Below are 22,421 nucleotides of genomic sequence, written 5' to 3' on the forward strand. Positions count from 1 at the left end.
AACCATCATCTGCCACAAATGCTATGGGGTTCCAAAAACTGGTGTCACAGTGTTCGTTGTTACTAACAAGCAAGGCTGAGAACAAACTGTCATCCAAAGTTGTCTGGCCATCACTATATCTAGAACCTGCAAAAGCTTGTAAACCTATTGTTTCTTGTTGATGTTTAATATAAACATGGCTGCCACTAAGTACAGTTTCACAAAGAATTTTTTTTAAATGAAGAGTTGTGCATTAAAGTTTCAACATTGTCTCAAGATGCCCTTGGAATTTAATTATTGCCAGTATATAGACTGTTTACAAACAAGTTAAGGATGAGCACACTAAGCCTGCTTCTTGTCAGAGCATGCCATGACTCTCCAAACTACAGCCAAAGATAAGCCGTAGGTGTAAGTTATAGGTAAAGAACAATAAAACACTATCTTGAATACTGAGCTCAAGGAGGGAAATCTGAACCCAAATGGAACTCCTGAGCAGGTAAATGGTACATAGGACACAGACTTCTAAATCAGCATCATGTTCAGTAAAAGCATCATAAGACAACAGTTTTGTCTAAGACCCAGTCCTAACTGTGAGGATCAAGTGATCTAGCAACTTTTTAGTTGAATGAAAACAGAAAGCCTTTTAAACTAAAACACAAAACCAAGACAAAAGCAATCCTTTCTGGCTACCTTTTTATCATTCCCTGAACATAACTGCTTTACTAGCTCTACAAAATAAATGTCTTTCACCTTTGTGATTCATTAATATTAAGAGCAATGCAAACCCATTTCATTCCCACATGGTGTCTTATCTTAACACAAATATTTAATTCCTAAACAGCAACTAGCAACTCAATATAGAAGTAATACGTTCTAAAGAGATATGAGGTATTTCTCCACTATGCTGCCTGACCAGATAAGAAGCCTGTAATGATATGGAAGACAGCAAGTGTCAAGCATTAATATTCCCAACAAGCTAGAGGACAGAGTGAAAACAGCATTCTAAACATTTTCAAATTTCAAAATATATTCCAAAAGAATCTGTTCTTTAAAAGTCTATTCTACAGGTAAACAAAACTTATAGTCAATAGTTCAAACACTTACGCCAAGCAGATCCAGTTTACAACATTTTCCAGAAGTTTTATGATTATTTTAGTGACATGTAAATATGCAACTTTCCCCAGCTCGAGCACTCAAGTAAAAAAAGCTGCCTTTTAACAAATTGTCTTTGTGCAAGTTTCAGAAAACAAGCAAGAATCTAGACAAATACAAGTGCGACAGAGAGGGAAAATAATCCTTCCCAAAAGCAGGCTACACTGCTCTATCAGTGCCCTGATCTACTCACAAAAAGGGTTTAAAAGGCAAAGAAATACCAGTGCATACAGTGTTGCTGGTGGGGCTGTCCAGAAGACAATTATTTTTAGTATTTCAAATAATAATGTATGATTAAAAAAGTGCCTTTCCAAAGAATTTACAATCTGTATGTTAAATAAAGTAATTAAACTATCTCTAAGTATTTATATAAAAATCTGATTTTTAATTCACAGCTTTAACTCAACACTGAAGCTCGACATGCATATTCAATTCCTTCAGTCTTCAGTTGCCAGCACCACAGAGTAGCTGGCCTACATACCAAGCTTCAAATGCAGAACTTCAGAACTAAATGTATCAACTATTTCTATTTTTTTTATTACAGTACAAATTTCAAAAGTCAGCAGAAAAGCATGAAAGTACTATTTTCCTCAGAAACACCTTATGAAGAGTCTACCGTATTCTTATTCAAATTGTTGGTGGCTGCAAAAGCACAGATTAATTTACGAACAGTTATAATAGGAAGGGGATTTCCCCAAGAGAAAACTCAATTCAGCATCACCTTAAGTTATCAGCACCAGCAAACTCTGAGTTAGACATGGTTTTGCCACTGAACACCTGCAAAGTCAGTTTAACACCGTAAAGGAATACAAATGGTTTCAACAAATAAAAGGAGTAAAATACTCACTGGCTTGTGCAATGACGTTTGTGTGCCTCCTCAGCATAGCAGCAGCAGTTTCTGACAGGGTCACAATTACTTCAAGCGCCAAATGACGCTGCATGTTACTGAGACTGGTATCTGCACACAACTACAATCCAGAAGATTAAAGCGAATGGAAGATTAGAACAGAAATTCTGGCGTGGAAAGAGTGATTTTTTTTTTTTTTTTAAAAACAATTCCTAGCTTTACCTTCAGGCTTAATTGCAACGTAGGTTCTAAATGTGGTCGTAAATACTTGGGAACAGAATCTGCAATTTCTACAAGGGATTTCAGGACAGAATCATCATTTTGGTAGCAGGAATCATTTACAGCCTATAAAGAGATAAGATGAAGACAAGATTAAATAAAAACAAATAATACTATGAATGGGACCACTGTTACAGAAGAAATTTGATTAACTGTATTCTTGCCTCTCTGAATAGTCTCGTTTAGCATTAGTAGCTAAAGTAGTTGAAGCCTTAGGCTGCAAGAACTAATCAAGAGTAAACTTTTTGATAAAACTAATGCAGCTAACAACTAGCTGAATACAGCAGATATGAGTTGAATGAAGAAGGTAAGGACCAAGGAGATAATTTCAAGAGAAAGTACTAACTTCAGAAGGCCAGCCCAGCACTAGTGAAAACCAGTAAGAAATCAAGAGAATACCGACCAGAATTAAGTGACTGGACTTGAGGATCAAGTGATGGGTGGTACAGAGGCATAAATAGGGGGTAGGAGTCCCTCTGTGTAGGCACCCAGGCAGAGCTGTAACTTGAGAACTAATAAAAGACTACTCGGAGGCCTTCACTCGGACTTCGCATTTTCAGTGGAATCCTAGGGTTGGACCCTGCTATGATGGCCGATGTGTGAAATCCATAACTACGAAGAGATAATACGCAGGGTCCAAAACCACAAGTTTTCTAGAAGTAGTTATGGCTCACAATGTTATACATCATCAATTTTGACCATTATTACTTTAAATCTAACACAGTAGACAGATACTCAGAATTAAGGTCATACATCAGTGACACCAACATGCAAAAACCACACACTATGTTTTGACAAGCACAACTTCAAAATGCATTTTAGATAAAGAAAAACTCCTCAAAGTAACTCTGTCCAAAAGAAGGAAAATGAGTGTAATTCCATTTTTGCCTGTTACGTGAGAAGAGCCTTGAACAGCTTATGCTTACAAACACCAGGCATCTCAAGATTAAATAATTAATTTTTTTTCCAGACAACTCCAGAGAGCCATTGAATTAAAGCAGACTTTTCAGCCTTCTATCACAGGACAGAGGAAAAATAAATCAAGTTTTTTTCAAATACCTTTCCTAATCCACAGCTAAATTCTGAAAAGTAATTTAAAAGTTACTTTTAACTGATCAGATTGATACTGTATTATCGAAACAGCACACAGTTATTCAATGGTGTTAAAACTCTTCTAGAAGTAGGACATGAAAATCCAAACCTGCAAAGAAAAAGTGTCTTTAAACACACTTTTGGGGTTTTGAAAGGAATTTTCATTAGCAAAGTATCTGATGCCTTTTTAATGTAGAAACATTTTTTTAAAGTGAATAATTAGGTGTTTTTTTACTGAAGTCTAGAATCAACACTTTTGATAATGCCACTCAAAAAGCCCACACTTCAACATAGAAGCAGCATTTTGTAGTATCAGAAATGTTTTGAGGGAAAAAAAAAAACAAACCAACTTATCTTGATTAAGGCGTTTTAGACTAATAGTTACCACTCATCCTCTGATTCTGGCAAAGGATAATGTCACACTTACTGGAGGTACTGTGAAACTCTGTATTTTAAACCCATTTCAACAGGCAGAGGCGCTTTTCTATAGTATCAAACACCAACAACCACAGAAGTCAGTTGAGGTTCCAGTTGCTTTTACCCCCACTGCAAGATAAAACTCTTGTATCCAAGTTTCAACTATTAGTTCTAAGGTTCAACTCCCTGCATAACCATTATAGAAATTGTACTGAAAAGCCTGAATTGCTAAGTCAGAATTTTATTTTTAGCTCTTGTACCACGTCAATATTTCAACAAAATTAACTTCAACAGCAACAAAAAAAGCATCCAACTGTCTCCAAAGGTCACTCACCACTATCCTAACATATCCCATCTCCTATTTATAAACTCAGATCTTCATATCCATCTTGTGTTACCACAGCCAGAAAATCTAGTCCTTCTTGCAGTAAGTACTTTAAAAAAGACAGATTTCATAACATAGTTCTTGTGTTCTATATTTGCAAAATAAAGCTTGAAAATGCAAGCCAAGTGCATGTGTTTTTACAGCCTAAAATAGTAGCACTGAAACTTATATCACACAAAGTGGGCTATCAGTCTGAAGCCTAAAAACAGCAGCATACTATTTAATTGCCAAACATCAAGACGAATGGCATGCCCACCCCAAATCCTGCCTTGCTCCCACTCACACAGTACTCAGTAGCCGAGGTCCTCTCAGCCAGTTAGAATTTTTGAACAATACAATTGTCATTGCCAATTTCACAGACTAACCATGACAGAGTGACCTCAATCAAGATACTTATCTTGTACACACTAGAGCCCAAATTCAGTTGATTTTAATAAACTCCTCTCAGTTTCCCTTTAAGATCAAGCAGAATTCCATCAGTTGCAGAAGCCAGTAAGCCTGGCACAGTTTTTCTTCAGCTTGCCACAAAGCACACACAGACAAGGTTTACAGCTCACACTGTCAACAGGAACCTGCTATACTGACTGTAGCAAGAAGTCAGTCTTTGACCTAAATCTAGCCTAATTTAAAATCACCAGAAGCCCACTGCCACTTTTATCACAAGTACTTAGTTATTTCCACGTTTTTTCTTAATATAGAAAGGGAACTGTATTGTGAAATTGTCATCCTTCAGAGCCCAAACAATTTCTGTCACTAGTTTGGTTTACAACAGGCTTCCCTCCAAAAGTAAACAGCCTTATATTAGAATTCCAGCTTTTGCTCAAATTTATTGATCTTAAAAGAGATCTATTCTAGCCTCAGAAATTATATGAAGCTTAAAAACGCATTTTGTTTGCAAATTCCTAATTTATCAAACAATGAAGATCATTTGCTCAGACTGTTGTTGCTACTGCGAGAATCCATCCAGAACAATTCTATGCTCTTCTCTTAACTGAGGAGATACAGGATATCATGGGTCAATGAATTTCCCAATTACTGATTACTTGGCATCTCAAGGTAGCTCATATTTAAAGTATATTTGAATATCATGGTTCATTTAAAAGCTATATGATTTTGAGGTAAATACCTTACAAAGAATTTAACTCATTTATCTAAGTAACACTGTATAAATTAAACTGCACTGAACTAATTTCCTTAAAACACTATCAATTAGCTTGTGTTTACAAAATTCCTTATCCGCTTCCCCTGTATCTTGCTGCTGATTGATGTCATGCTAAGATATAGTTAATCCAGGTCTCAACACAAATTCATATGCTACACAAATTTGCAGATTAATAATTTATGTTCGGATAAAGCCAATACAGACAGTAATGGCACATTTAGTGTTACTTGTGTGGTTTCTTACCTGCAAGATTCCAGGTAGCAAGTCTGCAAAATGTTTAAGAAGGGGAAGATTGTGCTCATTAGCAAGCACAAATGCAGCTGCAGCTCTAGCAGACAGAGTCTTGATCTAGAAGACAGGCAGGATTGGAGAAAGAAACATGAACTAGTAATGAAACATGCCTTTGTTTCTTTTAACGTGAAGCCTATTATGAGACTACATTTTGTATTATCATTTCTCTTTTACATTTTCCTAATACATATAACAATTATTTTTTTAACATGGGCTTTTCCATCTTACTGCAAATTAAGGTAAAGTGATAATGAAGATCTTCAGCATCTATGTCCTCCATGATACAAAAAGTTTATCATATTATGAGATGGCAAGTATTCCCTAGTCTTGGTTTTGTTTGTTTTTTGTTTTTTTTTGTTTTAGTGGGTTGGGTTGTTTTTTTTTTAACAAAAGAAAAAAGAAAAAAACTATTGTTCTCAACTTCCATCCCAGTTTCAAATGGTATGCAAGTGTCAAAGTCCCATTTTTCAAAAAGTGCGACCTAAGTGTTTAAAACATGCTTCTTTAAAGGCATGACTTGTGGTACTTTAGAAAATGTTACGCAGTTGACTTTAGAAAATGTTACGCAGTTGACTTTCAAAGGTCAGAAAAAGTAATCCATGGGGGAGCAGCAAACTGAACCCATATACCACAGCAGGGTTTCCTATCCTTGCCCAGCATTTTCCACAAAAAGAGAAACATTTTCAAAGTACAATTCTCGGCACAAACCAATAAATCTGAAGCCTTCCAGAAAAGTAAGGCTTGCTAACATGCCCTTACAGCAAAGCATGCACAAACAGTTCCAGGAGTTGTCACATATTCAGACTTTGGAGACACACTGTGTACAGATACTACATGTAGAGATATTACATATGTATAATGTTAAACACAAGGGCCAGAAAGAGAGCTTAACAAGGAGTTTATGACCACCCACTCTGCTAGCTAAAATCCCTGGCTGTGCTTTGGGCCACTACAACTAAGTTACTCCCAGCATAACCACCAGGGAAGTTATGGGCCTAAGCAGCGCAGATATGAGCCAGTCAGCCAGCTTTAGGAGCATGAAAAGGTTTCATCCTTTTGTTCTGCAGTAGGCATAGTTAAAACTCCATAGGTACATCAGTTTTGGGTAGTACAATTCTCTGGTTGGAATCTATGGTTTAACCTTTATGTTTGAGACTACTACACTAAGTTTCTACACTCAAGACACATTAAAAAAAAAAAAACAAAAAACACAACATAAAGGTCTTACTGATGGATGCTCTTGATCTTGCATACACTGAACCAGCATTCTCTTAATGACCTCCAAATAGTGTTGCTGCTGATTCCCAAAAATTCCAGGAAAATTCCTAAAGACAAGAAGAGACCAAAACATCAACAAAAATTCACAGTTTAACCTTAAATACTATTTTAAACTTACCCATTGTTTAAGCTACAGATTGTAATACACATGTAAAAGTTAAGTAAACCACAATACAACCAAATAAATGGAATATATATGATTGCTTGTTAATTAAGTTGTGCTGGTCTTTCTTACATTTTTACAGATGTGATCTGGCTAGCCTGCAAAAACATAGCAAAGTCTGAAAGCTTACCAGAAAATATGCAGAGCAGCCTCACGCAGTCCCACATTCTGAGAGCTGACAGAGTCAAATAAGAATTTCAGAACTTCTGGCCATTGGTTGTTGCCATCTTCATCTAGATGAAGCACAACAAAGTTTTAGGATATGCAAACTTAAGAGTGATTAGCTCTCAACCGTACAAGGCAACCAGTCATCACAACTAAAATTAATTACAAAAATCTTGATCTGAGGATGTGTCCAAGTCACAGTGTAAAATATGGCGGAAATATTAAATCTAAAGGCACTCAGGAACAGAAGATGATCTCTATATACTGTTATATAACAGCACTCAAAAAAGAAACTGATGCAGATGTTCAGCATATAACATTCATGTGAATTTAAACAAAATTGGATTTCTAAATCTTAATACAATCTCACCTAAACTCAAGCAATTTAAAAAGCAGAGTTAAGGAATCTCATTTTTATCTGATCAAGGATAATGTAAACAATATTAGGTTTCATTTTAACCATGAAATCGGATAGTACCTCATGGGCAACAGTCTATACAAGAATAGAGAACGAGATAAAAATACAACCACTATCAATATATAAACATTTTACCACAATATCAGGTTATATAAAGTACCTATTAAGTTCCTGGCCAATTCAGCAACTATGTCACAGACTTTTTTTCTCATACTGGACTGCGATTCCAACTGAATCATCAATAGCAATCCACTTTTGATAGAGGTCTGATCGTCAGGCGAAAGAGCTGGATAAACTTCTTCAAAAGCAGAAGAGAAGAGACGTCGCAGAAGGACAGCTGCCATTTGTCTAGCCTATTGAATAAGTACATATGTATGTTAAAGTGTTTTGATATGATAATCATGCTCTCAGGAGGAAAGACAACTGACATTATGCTTCTCAATGATCAGTTTGCACAGTTTGGTGAATGGAATACCTCTTAAGCAACAGATGACATGACGGTATGTAAAAACACAGTAAATAACAAAGTAATAAACATCAGCTTACAACCATGTTTCTGACAGCTCTTCAAAGAAATAATAATGAAATCCACTGAGGTATTAAGTTTTTTTTTTCCTAGAGTTGAACCTTGGACTATTTTGTGGCAAGTTAAGGACATAGCTGCATTACTGAAAGATGTTTAAAGCATGTCTTCTTTCCAATTTAAAACGGCACACGGAGATAATTAAAATCCAGACGGGGTTTTTTTGACTAACAAGTGATTTAATGGGACAACTTTGTCAGACAATTAACCTGTAAACCTTCCTTCTTCCCCTTCTCAAACAACCAAACTCCATGCTAAAGATTCAGGAACCTGGAGTCAGATTTTGGCAAAACTCTATTCTGAACAAAAAAAAATTCACCACAACCCAAAGCTTTCAGCCTTTTGCAGACCTACGATGAAACGTTTTTCTTCAAACCTGAATTTGAGCATAGGAACCCCAATAGCACATATTATAATCTTCCATGCTTCCTGCTTGCATACAGCAATTCTACAGGAGTGCCATTTATGTATCTGTATCTAGGCACAATTACACAAGAACTAGAAGCAAAAAACATGACTGAGTAATTCAAAATGAACAGAGCAAAATATGCAGTAAAGCACAACTTCAGTAAAAACATGAAGCACCTTGAATAACTTAATAAATAGTATGTTCACTAACCAGTGTTTCTAGGAGGACAAACAGTAATTAAAATCCACCTCCTAAACTTGTGCAGTTTAACACATGTAATAAAACTTTACACACTAAATCCTCACAAAAAAATAATTCAAGGCAACATGCACTCAATTTTTTTCCTAAGATGTTCTTATTTAATGTGTACTTGAATGAAAAACACTTTCATTTATAACAGCCTTTGGAATTAAATGTTCAATGAGCAGCAGAACTAACGGAGTCTGGTTTCCAAAAGATCTCTCAAAGATATGGCTACAGCATAACCTGTAAATGAGAAACACAAACTGCTGCGAAGTCTCAACTTTTAACCTAACCTATAAAAATCAGGTATTGCTAGAACACCACCCAAGATACTATTCTTGTGTTCTGCAGCCTCCAGTATCAGGCATAGGCCTTTTTCCAATCTCCCCAGCTCACTTCTACACAGCTGAAGAGTAGTGCACAAAAAGTGTCTCTATACTAGCAGAAGGGAAGGACTAGAATTGGACCTTACTCTAGATTATTCCTTATCTCCTCCTCAACAGCTTCAGCGCAGACCAAAGTCACCATAAATATAGGATTACTAGATTCTCCCTAGTAGATCTGAAGAAGACAGCAGGTGAAAAAAGAGGGTCACAGTGCCCACCTGTGCTGGGGCTCCCACCATAAGCCAAGGTTCTCAAGGTCGTCACATTGGGGAACATGAGTTAGGAAGGAAGAAGATTCTTTCCCCACTGCCTTTGGGAATACCACTAACAATGTGTCCAGAAACTTAAATCGTACCACAATATAGTGGCATCTTCCCTTCTCCTATCCCTAGAAGTACCAATATTGTGAAAGATTAAATTTCTCCTCATCAGTATGGTGAACTTATATAGGAGAAATCTTCACTGGGGAGCAAGTTTGCTGGGACTAAACAAGGCACAAACTCTGATGCAATGTCTTCCCTTACTCAGGCCATTGTGTTTCTGTGCATATTCTCTGACATCTGATAATGACCAAACTCACATTATATTCATTCCTTTCCTGAAGTAATAGTAGCTGGCCAGATAGGAATAGAGCTTGTTTTCGTAAAGCACATAGTTTCAAAAGATAAGAATTTTCACCTCTGAAGAACTTAATTTAAAATATTTGAAGACTGACAAACGCAGACTGACTGCAAAGCGAAAACACAAGTAATGAGGTATACAGAAGGACACAAGATCAGCACTACATGAACTAGCTCCTCAATACTGTTATTAGCTTCGAAAAAATTCCCCGATTCCCTAAAGCAAATTCAAATGTTTGAAGGAACAGCAAAGCAGCAATTGATTTCTAGTAATAAATAGGTGCCTTGGTTTTAGTTGGGATAAAGTTAATTTTCTTCATAGTAGCTGGTATGGGGCTACGTTTTGGATTTGTGCTGAAAACAGTGTTGGTAACACAGGGCTGTATTATTGGTGAGCAGTGCTTACACAGAGTCAAGGCCTTTTCTGCTCCTCATCCCACTCCACCAGTGAGGAGGCTGGGGGTGCACAAGAAGTTGGGAGGGGACACAGCCACGGCAACTGATCTCAAATGACCAAAGGGATATTCCATACCATATGACGTCATGCTCAGCATATAAAGCTGGGGGAAGAAGGAAGGAAGGAGGAGGGACGTTCAGAGTGATGCCGTTTGTTTTCCCAAGTAACTGTTAGGCATGATGGGCCCTGCTTTACTGGAGATGGCTGAACACCTGCCTGCCGATGGGAAGTAGCGAATAAATTCCTTGTTTTGCTTTGCTTGTGCACGTGGCTTTTCCTTTACCTATTAAACTGTCTTTATCTCAGCTCAGTACTTTCCTCACTTTTACCCTTCTGATTCTCTACCCTATCTCCCCGGGGGGCAAGTGAGCGAGTGGCTGTGTGGGGCTGAGTTACTGGCTGAGGTTAAGCCACAACAAAGGCATATTTTCCTTAGCAAAATCCACCTATATATGAAAACTACCAATGTCAATTTGATTATGACAAACATGGCTGGATTAATGGCAGCTCTGGGGCTGTTTCTCCTGCTTTAAGGAAGAAAGTATGTGTTTTTCACACACACACTGAAGACTTTTATATTTAGGTATTACAAGATATGTACCCAAACAAGCATTTTAAAATCCTGCAACTTAGCAGCTATAGCTTTTAATGACGACAGGGACAATATAAAGTGTACATCCCCAAAGATCTTCCATCTATCAATGAAGCATGAAAAAAAGCAGAATTTTCTCCTGGCATTGGATTCTTCTGCATGTCTAAATTTATACTGAGGTGCTCACATCCAACTGGAATGTCAAAGGTATTAACATAAAAAGTAGTCATTGTACTCAAATATCAACATACTGCTTCTTATTAATAGAATTTACAGTGCTTTAAAATGTTCTAGGATTTTACAGATGATGGAACTAAGGCAAAAGAAGAAAACCAACTTACTGAGCAGGGCAGCAGCAGAATTATGAACAGAAATCTAGGATACTATGTTCTATACTGGCATTCAAAGTGTCCAGGTAATCCTACACATTTTGTTAGAAAAAGACTGACCATCTTGTGTAGCGGTCAGTGATTTTTATTTTTGTTTTACTGTTCCTTTTAAGTCCTCAAGGAAGAAAACATGCATGGACGAAAGCAACCAATATTTAGGACACAGTCCAAAGATGGTCCTGCACAACCTCATTCAGGGATCCAGCCTCACGTTGAATTGAGAGCACACACTACCTAAGGCCCACATACAACTCAAAGGTAGAACTGTGGTATATCAAAAGTCCATGCACTGCCTTTCTTCCCCTCTAAATGCTGAAGGGGAAGTTGCCCACAGCAGTAGTTTTCAGACTAAGAAATGCAACCCCTTTATGTGACCAGTAAGAAGAAGGGAAAGGCCAGAGCCCTCTCAACAGGGCTGCGACTACAGTTTTACACATCATTTATTACTGTATTTCACAGTGCTTGAAATTAGTCAACTGCACATTAGGACACAATTGAAAACTGCCAATTTAGAGTTAATGGAAGAAAACAAATGCAGGAAAATATGTGGGACTTCTGTTCCTCTCTAAGATTTAGGTGGTAAATCAAAACTGTAAAGGAAGAAGCCTCTAACACCTCAGACACATTCTGAGAATAAAATAGTCAAATAAACTGAATATATACCACCTTTCTGTTCAACCCTTTAAAATGCAGTTGCATAGGAAGAAGTCTTAAGTTTATAAGAGCGAGACTACAGGTTCAGGAAGCTGGAGATGTGGGTTCAAAAACCTCTTTAGCCTGAGGTGTACAAACTCGCATATCATCTGGCAGAGAAGCATTCTAACTCCTAGGTCATATGGTTCCCTCCACGTCTGTGAACAGTGTTACTCTGCTATCAGGAAAATACAAAATGAGAACAGAGGGAAAAGGTGATTATTACCACAGTTTAGGCATTTGGTTAGGAGAAAACTTGTTACACGGTTAGTTTTTAAAAGGTTATTCCTGACCTAGCTTAATGCTTTTTCCATGTCAAACGCAAGGGGTCCTGGAAGCAGGATCTGAATCCCTGTTTCTCCATTTAAATGCCAAAACTACTAGTTTGCAGAGTCAGGATTTCCTTAACCGCTATCTAAATAGTCATACGAATCTTGTATTCTCTACAACACAGTAGCCCAGCTCCTGCAAACAGGATGGAGTATTTTTTTCAGCCTTGTTTTCTGGCAGATGGTAAAGCAATACAGACACTTCAGGATGAAAAAGGATCTGAATCCAGCTTTCCCATAGGCTGGGCAAGGGATGTTTAAAGTCCTAAGGCTTCTCCCAGCAGTCTGTGTTCAGTTGTGTCAGTACATTCAATGTGCTGAGAAGACACATACCAGGCCCAAAGCCCTATCCACTGGTGACATATCCACTATTCTGTCCAATGTTTGGATCTACATGAAACATACGCAGACACAAAGTGCCTAGCTGTTCTTATCAGCACCATTCTGAACAGACACAGAATGTTTCTCTGCTTGTTTAAATGCAATGTTTACATCAAGCACCGGGATGACTTCACTTAGACTCTAATTAGACTACTATGTATTTGGATTTACAGGGAAGAGAGTTGTTCACAGGTTTTATTAATCAAGATTTTTTTGAGTCCAGCACCTAATGTCTACTTACGTTACGGGCTAACAGTTAACCTTTCTTTGATTTATCCATTGGTGGAGTTAAATGTTAAGTCTACAAATGTTAACCTCTGATGTCTTTGGTAAGAACAACTTCTACACGTGAAAAATTCTTTGCACTTGTGTAAGGGGGAAGTCAAGTCACTGGAAAGATTCTGAACAAGTTTTAGACTGGGCTATTTCCTCAGCTGAATAGTGTCAGAATAGAAGGGTATAGGCTCTTTAGGAAGGACAGGCAAGGAAGAAGAGGAGGAGGAGTTGCCCTCTATGTCAAGGATCAGCTAGAGCGCATGGAGCTGCACCTGGGGATGAATGAGGTCCCGACTGAGAGCTTATGGGTTAGGATTAAAGGCAGAGCAGGGACAGGGGACGTAGTAGTAGGGGTCTGCTACAGACGCCTGACCAGGAGGACTGGGTGGATGAGGCCCTCTACAGACAGATAGGAGCTGCCTCACGTTCACGAGCCCTGGTCCTCATGGGAGACTTCAACCACCCTGATATCTGTTGGAAGGACAACACAGCAGGGCATAAGCAGTCCAGGAGGTTCCTGGAATGCATGGATGATAACTTCCTTCTCCAAGTGGTAGAGGAACCAACGAGGAGAGGTGCTTTGCTGGACCTTGTTCTCACCAACAATGAAGAGCTGGTGGGGAACGTGACGCTCAAGGACAGCCTTGACTGCAGCGATCATGAAATGGTAGAATTCAAGATACTTAGAGAAGCAAGGAGGGTGCATAGCAGCCTCACTACCCTGGATTTCAGGAGAGCAGACTTTGGCCTCTTCAGGGATCTCCTTGCTAGAGTACAATGGGACGAGGCCCTGGAGGGAAGAGGGGCACAAGAAAGCTGGTTAATATTCAAGGATCACGTCCTCCAAGCTCAGGAGTGGTGCATCCCAACAAAGAAAAAGTCAGGTAGGAACACCAGGAGGCCTGCATGGATGAACAAGGAGCTCCTGGACCAACTCGGACACAAAAAGAAGGCCTATAGGGGGTGGAAGCAAGGACAGGTAGCCTGGGAAGAACACAAGGCAATTGTCCGAGCAACCAGAGATCAGGTTAGGAAAGCCAAAGCCCTGACAGAGTTAAATCTGGCCAGGGACATCAAGGGCAACAAGAAAAACTTTTATAGATATGTCAGTAATAAAAGAAATCTAGGGAAAATGTAGGCCCTCTCTGGAAGGAAACGAGGGACCTGGCTACCCAGGATATGGAGAAGGCTGAGGTTCTCAATGACTTCTTTGCCTCAGTCTTCACTGGCAAGAACTCCAGCGGCACAGCCCAAGTCACAGAAGGCAAAGGCAGGGACTGGGAGAATGAAGAACCGCCCACTGTAGGAGAAGATCAGGTCCGAGACCATGTTAAAAACCTAAAGGTGGACAAGTCATGGGACCAGACGAGGTGCATCCGCAGGTCCTGAAGGAACTGGCAGATGAAGTTGCTAAGCCACTATCCATCATATTTCAGAGGTCGTGGCAATCTGGTGAAGTTCCCAATGACTGGAAAAGGGGGAAACATAGCCCCCATCTTTAAAAAGGGGAAAAAAGAAGACCCAGGGAACTACAGGCCAGTCAGTCTCACCTCTGTGCCCGACAAGATCATGGAGCAGATCTTCCTGGCGACTATGCTAAGGCACATAGAAATAAGGAGGTGATTGGTGACAGCCAACATGGCTTCACTAAGGGCAAATCCTGCCTGACTAATTTGGTGGCCTTCTATGATGAGGTTACAGCATTGATGGATAGGGGAAGAGCAACTGACATCATCTACCTGGACTTATCCAAAGTATTTGATACTGTCCCACACGACATCCTTATGTCTAAACTGGAAAGACATGGTTTGATGGATGGACCACTCGGTGGATAAGGAACTGGCTGGATGGTCGCACTCAAAGAGTTGTGGTCAACAGTTCAATGTCCACGTGGAGGCCTGTGACGAGTGGTGTTCCTCACGGGTCAATACTGGGGCCAGTGGTATTTAACATCTTTGTTGGAGACATGGACAGTGGGATCGAGTGCACCCTCAGCAAGTTCGCAGATGACACCAAGTTGTGTGGTGTTGTGGACACGCTGGAGGGAAGGGATGCCATCCAGAGGGACCTTGACAGGCTGGAGAGATGGGCTTGTGAGAACCTCATGACGTTCAACAAGACCAAGTGCAAGGTCCTGCATGTGAGTCGGGGCAATCCCATGCACAAGTACAGGCCGGGCAGAGAATGAATTGAGAGCAGCCCTGAGGAAAAGGACTTGGGAGTGCTGGTGCATAAGAAGCTCAACATGAGCCGGCAATGTGCACTGGCAGCCCAGAAAGCAAATCATATCCTGGGCTGTATCAAAAGAAGCGTGGCCAGCAGGTTGAGGGAAGTGATTCTGCCCCTCTACCCAGCTCTTGTGAGACCCCACCTGGAATACTGTGTTCAGCTCTGGAGTCCCCAATGCAAGAAGGACATGGAGCTACTGGAACGAGTCCAGAGGAGGGCCACGAAGATGATCCGAGGGCTGGAGCACCTCTGCTATGAAGACAGGCTGAGAGAGTTGGGACTGTTCAGCCTGGAGAAGAGAAGGCTCCGGGGTGATCTTGTAGCAGCTTTCCAGTACCTAAAGGGGGCCTACAGGAAAGCTGGAGAGGGACTTTTTACAAGGGCGTTGTAGTGATAGGACAAGGGGCAATGGATTCAAACTGAAAGAGGGCAGATTTCGATTAGATATAAGGAAGACATTTTTTACATTGAGGGTGGTGAGGCAGTGGAACAGGTTGCCCAGAGAAGTTGTGGATGCCCCATCCCTGGAAGTGTTCAAGGCCAGGTTGGACGAGGCTTTGGGCAACCTGGTGTAGTGGAGGATTTCTCTGCCCATGGCAGGAGGGTTGGAATTAGATGGTCTTTAAGGTCCCTTCCACCCCAAACCATTCTATGATGTAAAGGGAATAAAATCTGTAAATATTTGGAGCAAGTATTTATTTACACAAGTATGACTTTGTAGCTGTCAACTCAAAGACATCAAATTTAGTAAACCAGCAGCATGTGCAATGGAACTATGACTTCTAGGGCACAGTATTATCTTCTGATGAAAGAGAGGCAGCAGTAGATCTTATTTTTTATGACAAATTTAAATACAGGAGAGACTGTTCTACAGATTCCTAACATTTGAAACACCTCAGAGGAGCAGGGGGGAAAACTACAAAGCTCTTTGTAACCAGTTGCAAATATAATATTGAAGGATTCTGTCAAAAGAACACTGCTTTGTAGTTAGATAATCATCAGTATTAGTAAGCTGATACTTACTGAGCATTAAAAAGAACAAATAGCATCTACCTCTAAATGGAATACAATCTACCAGAAGAGATCATTATCCAGAAAGAAACTGCACACTTATACTCTCCTTACAATATCGTTCAGAAATTCTACATGCTACATCCTTCCGCTGTTCAGTAAAACTCTAGATTTGAAAAAAAAAAAAAATCAAACGTTTTTACTTTTAAGTGACTCTGAAGTCTGTAATACATTGAAAGCTTAGTAGTTCTTCACTCTGCATATCCAAGTGAATAGTAGTTGTACCGAGAAGTACTACACCTGATTGCTAAAGTGTGTGAGCCTTGACAAAATTAAGGAATAACTAAAAGGCACAGTTATTGTATGCCAACAGAAAAATGTTATACAGTGCTTAGACTGCTCTCCATTCAGTCTGTAACACTGCTAGATGACTTAATGAGCACATCCTCCCTACATAGGGCAAAATTCAAACGCCATCTGAATACAACATGTAAAACAACTGCTACCTTATCTTCCCCCGATTCCGATTTGAGAAGCACAAGAAGTTTCAGATATGGAAGTTTAACACATTTAGGCACAGGACCCCAAAATGGAAAGCATTTCTCAACTGTAACTTGAAGGAACACCACAGTAACAGTCACATATTAGTTACACATGTTAAGGAAAGAACCCATTCGTTAAGCAACACACACAACCAGAAAACAATGGAGATGTAATCAGTCACTTATCAAAGACTATTTTTGAAACTAAATATCCTACATCAAAAAGTCTCAGCAAGTGAACTTGACATGCAATGAACTAGATGAGGAGTGCCTCTACAAATGTGCAGTAAATAAAGATGATCCAGCTAATACCCAACTTGTTCATTTATCCCCAAATGACCGGTACCAATTTCTTTCCCGCTTCTCCAAGTTTCCTTGAAAATCTGCAAAATTCAAAGATTATTGAGACATACCTCTTCAGCAGCAGCAGTATTCCTGATTGCTTGTAGGAGGAACTTGATCTTAGACTGACCTGGAATATTCTCATACGTCTCCTGCATAAAAAGGGATGCAGCTTATTGTAAACAATTACTAAAAATCATGTGTTAAGCATTAAGATGAATTGACTTTCTTTTTAAAACAACTTCAGTATCCATCCAGTTAGTAGAAAATAACATAGCAAAAAAATTAAGCCTATCAAAATAAAAATTTCTGACCTATTTTCAAATCATGAGTAAAGTTCTAGTTACCTAATAAGACCTGCCATATTGGAATGATCTATACATGCATTGCTGGCCACTTATGAGATGAGTTAAGAAATACATCTTAACCGGAACACATATCCTCCTAGAAATACAACATATATGGAATGCGTATCCTCCTTGGAATCCATCGTAGCTTCTATCACACCAAAGGATTAAGAACTTTGGAAGCTTGAGACTGAACTACAACCAACAGGTTAATAACCCTTGAAAAATGTATAGTCCAAGAATTTGTTCTGTTCTTTTTTTTGAACCTTTTTACGGCCTTCACAATATCATGTGGCGGTCACACATTTCAACTACACATTTGGAATAAGAACTCTTCATTTTTAAACTCTTGCCTGAATTTCAGAATGACAGACTATTTAGTCTCCCTGTGAGGGAAACCCTCTCAATAAAATGGAAAGTTTAATGAGAAGTTCAGTTACGTTGTCCTACACACTTCTGGCATGCACTTCATTGGCTATGGCTTTTTAAATTAAATTGTAACTTAAAAGCTAGAGTGAGCACACAGCAAAATAACTTTTGCTATCCAAAACATGGCATACAAGATCATTTTAAAGCTATAAATACTTGTTTCTAATATACTAAACCTATGTAAGGAAAAGCAGAGGAATTACAAGCTGAAGAGCAACCACTTAAAACATTCTGAAATAGTTCTATACTTACTAACTCTGAATTTGTGACAACAATCTTGATAAATTATCCACCCTTTCGGAATACTCACTATCCCATGCTGAACTCAAGGAACAAGTCTACTACACAAAACCCAGGTTCATTTCAATCAGTTCCTTGCCTGCCTACTTCCCATTCTTACCACTGCAGGAGCTTTTTCTAATACTCCAGCAAAATTACACACCTTGAGAGTAGACCTGCTATTTTCAATAGAGTTGTTTCCCCACCACACATTTAATATTAGACATCACCTTCCTCCACTTTCTATACCTGTTTCCTAGTAGGCCTCGTTCACGGACTCAATTTTTACTTCAATATTCCCTCTAGTTGCTAATATTGACACTCACAGTCGATGAGACTCTGAATCCCCAATGAATCCCTGCATTTAATCTAATCATTTCATGGAGTCTGCAAAATTAAATGAGGTTTAGAGTCAGGCTAGAAAGTCTTCTCAGATTAACCATTTCCATGAATGTATATCTTTATATTGCACTATTGTCTACAAATATAAAGACAAACACAGAAACAACAAAGTTCCCTAAACACAGGCTCAGCATGGACCTGAATCTGTGCTTTCATGGACAGTCAAAGCACTGTAAAAGCTGGCTTCCCTCATGCCAATTCTGATTGTAATGAAATTCCATTTTGAGTTGTTTAAACTCACTAGAAATGGCAGCAACCTATCCAGTTGTTCACTGGCATAATTCTGTCAATTCAGTAAACTGGATTCAGATGATGCTAAAAAGAACCAGGGCAAGACAGGCAAGTGGAACATGCAGCAAAAACTGGAACCTTCCCTCTGTGCTGGTGGAGCACTACTTTGCTGGCTCCAGCCATCTTACTACCAGCTTTGGCTATACCATACTATGTACCTGGATCCTGCTACTTCTTCACTGTATTCTTTTAGTTCACTATTAGTTCCCCAGCTACCTTATCCAGAGGTACAAATTTCTCACACAACATGACTAACTTTCAGAATACATGCAAGCAAATATGTATTATCTACACTTGGTACTCATGCTCTTCCAAACCTGAGAAATATATTTTTAAAAATAACATAAAATCACCAAGACAAAGTAACTAGAAGTTTCTCTATCAGAAGACAGACACACAAATAAAAGAACTACAGGCTTTTATAGTCAATGGACAACATGCCAGTAATTTTCAATGGGAGATAAAATGAATGAACCAGGTCTCAGTAAACTAGTCAGAAGTCATGAGTGCACTAGCACATACATAGATCCATACACATAAATACTAAAACAAAAACAGGTTTTAGATGATTGGATTTTCCTCCCCTCCTGTTTTTTACAACTCCCACCCAAACAGGCTATGACTCTACATCTCCATCAAGTTGAGTCTTCAACACAACACCTCTTATCCTAACCTCAATGACCAGACCTATCAGAAATGATCCAAGTCTGCCTCCTTCAGTTCCCTGTCCATTCATTTCTCATTCTCACTGGTTTTCATTGGACACAAATGAAAACCTGCTATTCAATTTATTGACAGTTATTTGAATCCCTATAGTATTCAATATTGCCTTCCAACAGTAAGCACACTTTAAAAAACTGATTGAACTATGCAGATGTTTAAGATCAAATGTAAGTCCTGTATGATTTTAGTAAGCAGATGTTCTAAAGGTTACGCAATACTTTAATCAAAAAAAAAAATCTTGCTTCAAGAAACAGAAAACTTTTTTAAAAAAAGTTGATCTACATACACTGTAGAGAGATACATCTGTGTTTCTAGATACAAGTTCATTAACCCACCATGGAGAAGACTAAGCTGGGTTCTTCACAGCCATGCACAGTGGAAGAACGAGAGACAACAGGCATAAATTGAAAAAAGGAAGTTTAGACTGGATAGTGATTCAGAGCTCTTTACTTTAATGATGACAGTCAAGCAGCAGCGGGTTGCTCAGAGAGCTTGTCCAGTCTCCATTCTTGGAGGTTTTCAAGACCCAACAGGACAAAGCTGTGAGTGACCTGATCTGACCTATTAGCTGACACTGCTTTGAGCAGGAGATTGCACTACAGACCTCCTGAGGACCCTTCCACTCTGAATGATCCAAAACCACAAAGATACTGCCAAAACACCTTGGAAATATGCAGAAACCAATGCCAGATTCAGTGCAGTTAAATAAATTAATTAAAATTACACTACCTGCTTGTATCTATATACAAAACTAATGGACTTGAAAAGCTTGGTAATCTGACATGACAATTAAGATTTCTTATTCTGACGGACCATAGTGCGTATGCATCTATGAAGATTAAAAAATTCCAACTCAGTTACAAGCAAGTTTCTGACAGAATATGCCAGCTGTAAGAAGTTTTGGACTTTCTTTTCCAATAATATTTTCTTTCACAGGCATTGTGACATAGCTGTCCAATAAATCTGCTTTGTTAGAATTGTAACAAAGTTCTAAAAGTTGTGGGAAATGTTCTTATGTTACATGCAGGCAGCTGAGAAGAGAAAGAAATTCAGCTCCCAGGGAACGGCCTCCGTTCCATCTCTACGTTCAGGAGTGTGGGAATAATTCTTGCTGCTTCTCTAGAAAGTGTATGTAGTAATCAATATTGAACTTTGCTAGGTTCCTAAAAATGTACGTCTCCTCTCCTTCTCTTTCCCAAATTATATTTCAGGGATTTTTCACTGCAGCATCAGGAACGCTAGTACTTTTTATTCTTTGTCTAACAATGTGCTGAACTCTGCTGACCGCTGAAGTGATGAGAGTGATAAAAGACCCGATGCAGCCATGCAGTGGGAATTCATGCTAAACCTAGACGCTAGTATTTAATTCAATGGGAGAGATTCCCCACTAGGCTTGACAATGGAGTCTTGAGCATGACAGAGAGAAAGAATTAACGTGGCTTAGCCATCACAAAGAATTTTAGCTGAAATAACACATCTGAAAAGTTTTTGCTGATAACAGAGAAACTCGGTATATTGAAAACGCTTCTTTTAGTGAAATATTTCTTAGCTGACGAAACACTTGAATATACGGCTCATTCCGAAGTTGAAAACAAAACTACTCTGTGAAAAGAGAAAAAGGTCCTCGGCGGGCAGGGGGGGCGGCTGCGGCCGCGCTCCTGCCCCAGCAGAGGCGGCAGACCCGGGGAGCACGGACCCTCGGCGAGGGCCGCTTCGGTAGCGCAGAAACGAGGCTACAAGTGCAGCCGCTCCCCGGGGCCCTGCGGAGCGCTTCAATCACGCCCCTCCGAGCTCCGCGCCCACGGAGGGCAGACACCCGTCCTGACCTCGTTTGGGGCCCCCCTCCCCCACTCCCGAGCCAGCGAGGACCGGCCCCACCACCCGCCGGCGGCTTGGCCTCCCCTCCCCGGCGGAGCCGGGGCCGCGCTCCGTCACGCCGGCCAGCCCGGGCGGAGCCAGCTCAGGCCCCGTCTCGCCACGGACAACGGGGCGAAACAGCCCCCGGGGAAGGGGTGTCCACACCGGCCCCGCGGGGCTCGGCGGACACGAGGCGGCCGAGGGCAGAGCGGGGCCAGACACGCAGAGCCGCCGGGGAGGGATCGGGGAGGGGGGAAGACACGTCGGGCGCGAAACCCCTCGCGCCCTCCCGCGCACGGGCGCGCGCCAGCGGCCGGAGCCCTCGCCACTGGCCGGAGCGGCCCCCGCGCCTCGCTGAGGGGAACCCGCCACAATCGCCCGCCCGGCTGCCCCGCGGAGGACCGGCGCCGACGGGGTGAAGGCCCGGGCCGCCCCGGCAGCAGCTGGTGCCGCGGCTCACACGTGGGGCTCGGCCGGCGCCGCCACCTCCCTGCCCCCCCACCCCCCACCCCGCCGGCAAGGTCTGGGAGGTCTGACAGGCCGGTCTGGCGCCCAGGGCCGGGGCGAGGCGGACCCGTTACCTCGGCCTGCTTGCGGACCGCATTGTCTGGGCTGAGCAGGTTGCCCAGGAGAAGGTAGAACTGCTGCTGCTCCTGCTCTGCCGTCGCCGCCATTGCTGCGAAAGGGAAAGAGAGCGAGGCCGGCCGGGCGGGGACAGGGAGGCGGGGAGGGGGAAAGCCGGCCTCGCCGCCAGCGGAGGGAGAGGGAGAAGGGCGGAGCCGGAGCGAGCCTCCGCCGCGCGCTGCTCCCGGCTCACCCCTGAGGCCGGCCGCGCGAGCCGCGCACTCGAGCGCTCCCATTGGCTGAGGCGCACGGGGCCTCGCCCCCGATTGGCCTGCCTTCTCTCTGACGTCCTGGCGACTCGGGCGAGGCGGGGAGTGGAGAGAGACTGAAGGACCATCCCTGAGCCGGGGTTTGTCGCC

General features: G+C 41.1%; 1 protein-coding gene across 1 annotated transcript in view; it reads right to left on the bottom strand.

Moving 5' to 3' along the window:
- IPO5 (importin 5) overlaps positions 1-22,112 on the bottom strand; it is a 49,366-nt gene extending 27,254 nt beyond the window's left edge. Inside the window, exons 1-8 of the mRNA XM_086611172.1 lie at positions 22,020-22,112; positions 17,182-17,262; positions 7,789-7,981; positions 7,176-7,278; positions 6,833-6,929; positions 5,557-5,661; positions 2,201-2,323; positions 1,979-2,099 (exon numbers count right to left, since the gene is read on the bottom strand). Coding sequence (XP_086467298.1) covers positions 1,979-2,099; positions 2,201-2,323; positions 5,557-5,661; positions 6,833-6,929; positions 7,176-7,278; positions 7,789-7,981; positions 17,182-17,262; positions 22,020-22,112 — 916 coding nt within the window. The remainder of the gene's footprint in view (positions 1-1,978; positions 2,100-2,200; positions 2,324-5,556; positions 5,662-6,832; positions 6,930-7,175; positions 7,279-7,788; positions 7,982-17,181; positions 17,263-22,019) is intronic.
- Positions 22,113-22,421: the final 309 nt, after the last annotated feature.

Source organism: Tauraco erythrolophus, chromosome 1 (assembly GCF_009769465.1).
Source record: "Tauraco erythrolophus isolate bTauEry1 chromosome 1, bTauEry1.pri, whole genome shotgun sequence".
NCBI classification, from domain to species: domain Eukaryota; kingdom Metazoa; phylum Chordata; class Aves; order Musophagiformes; family Musophagidae; genus Tauraco; species Tauraco erythrolophus.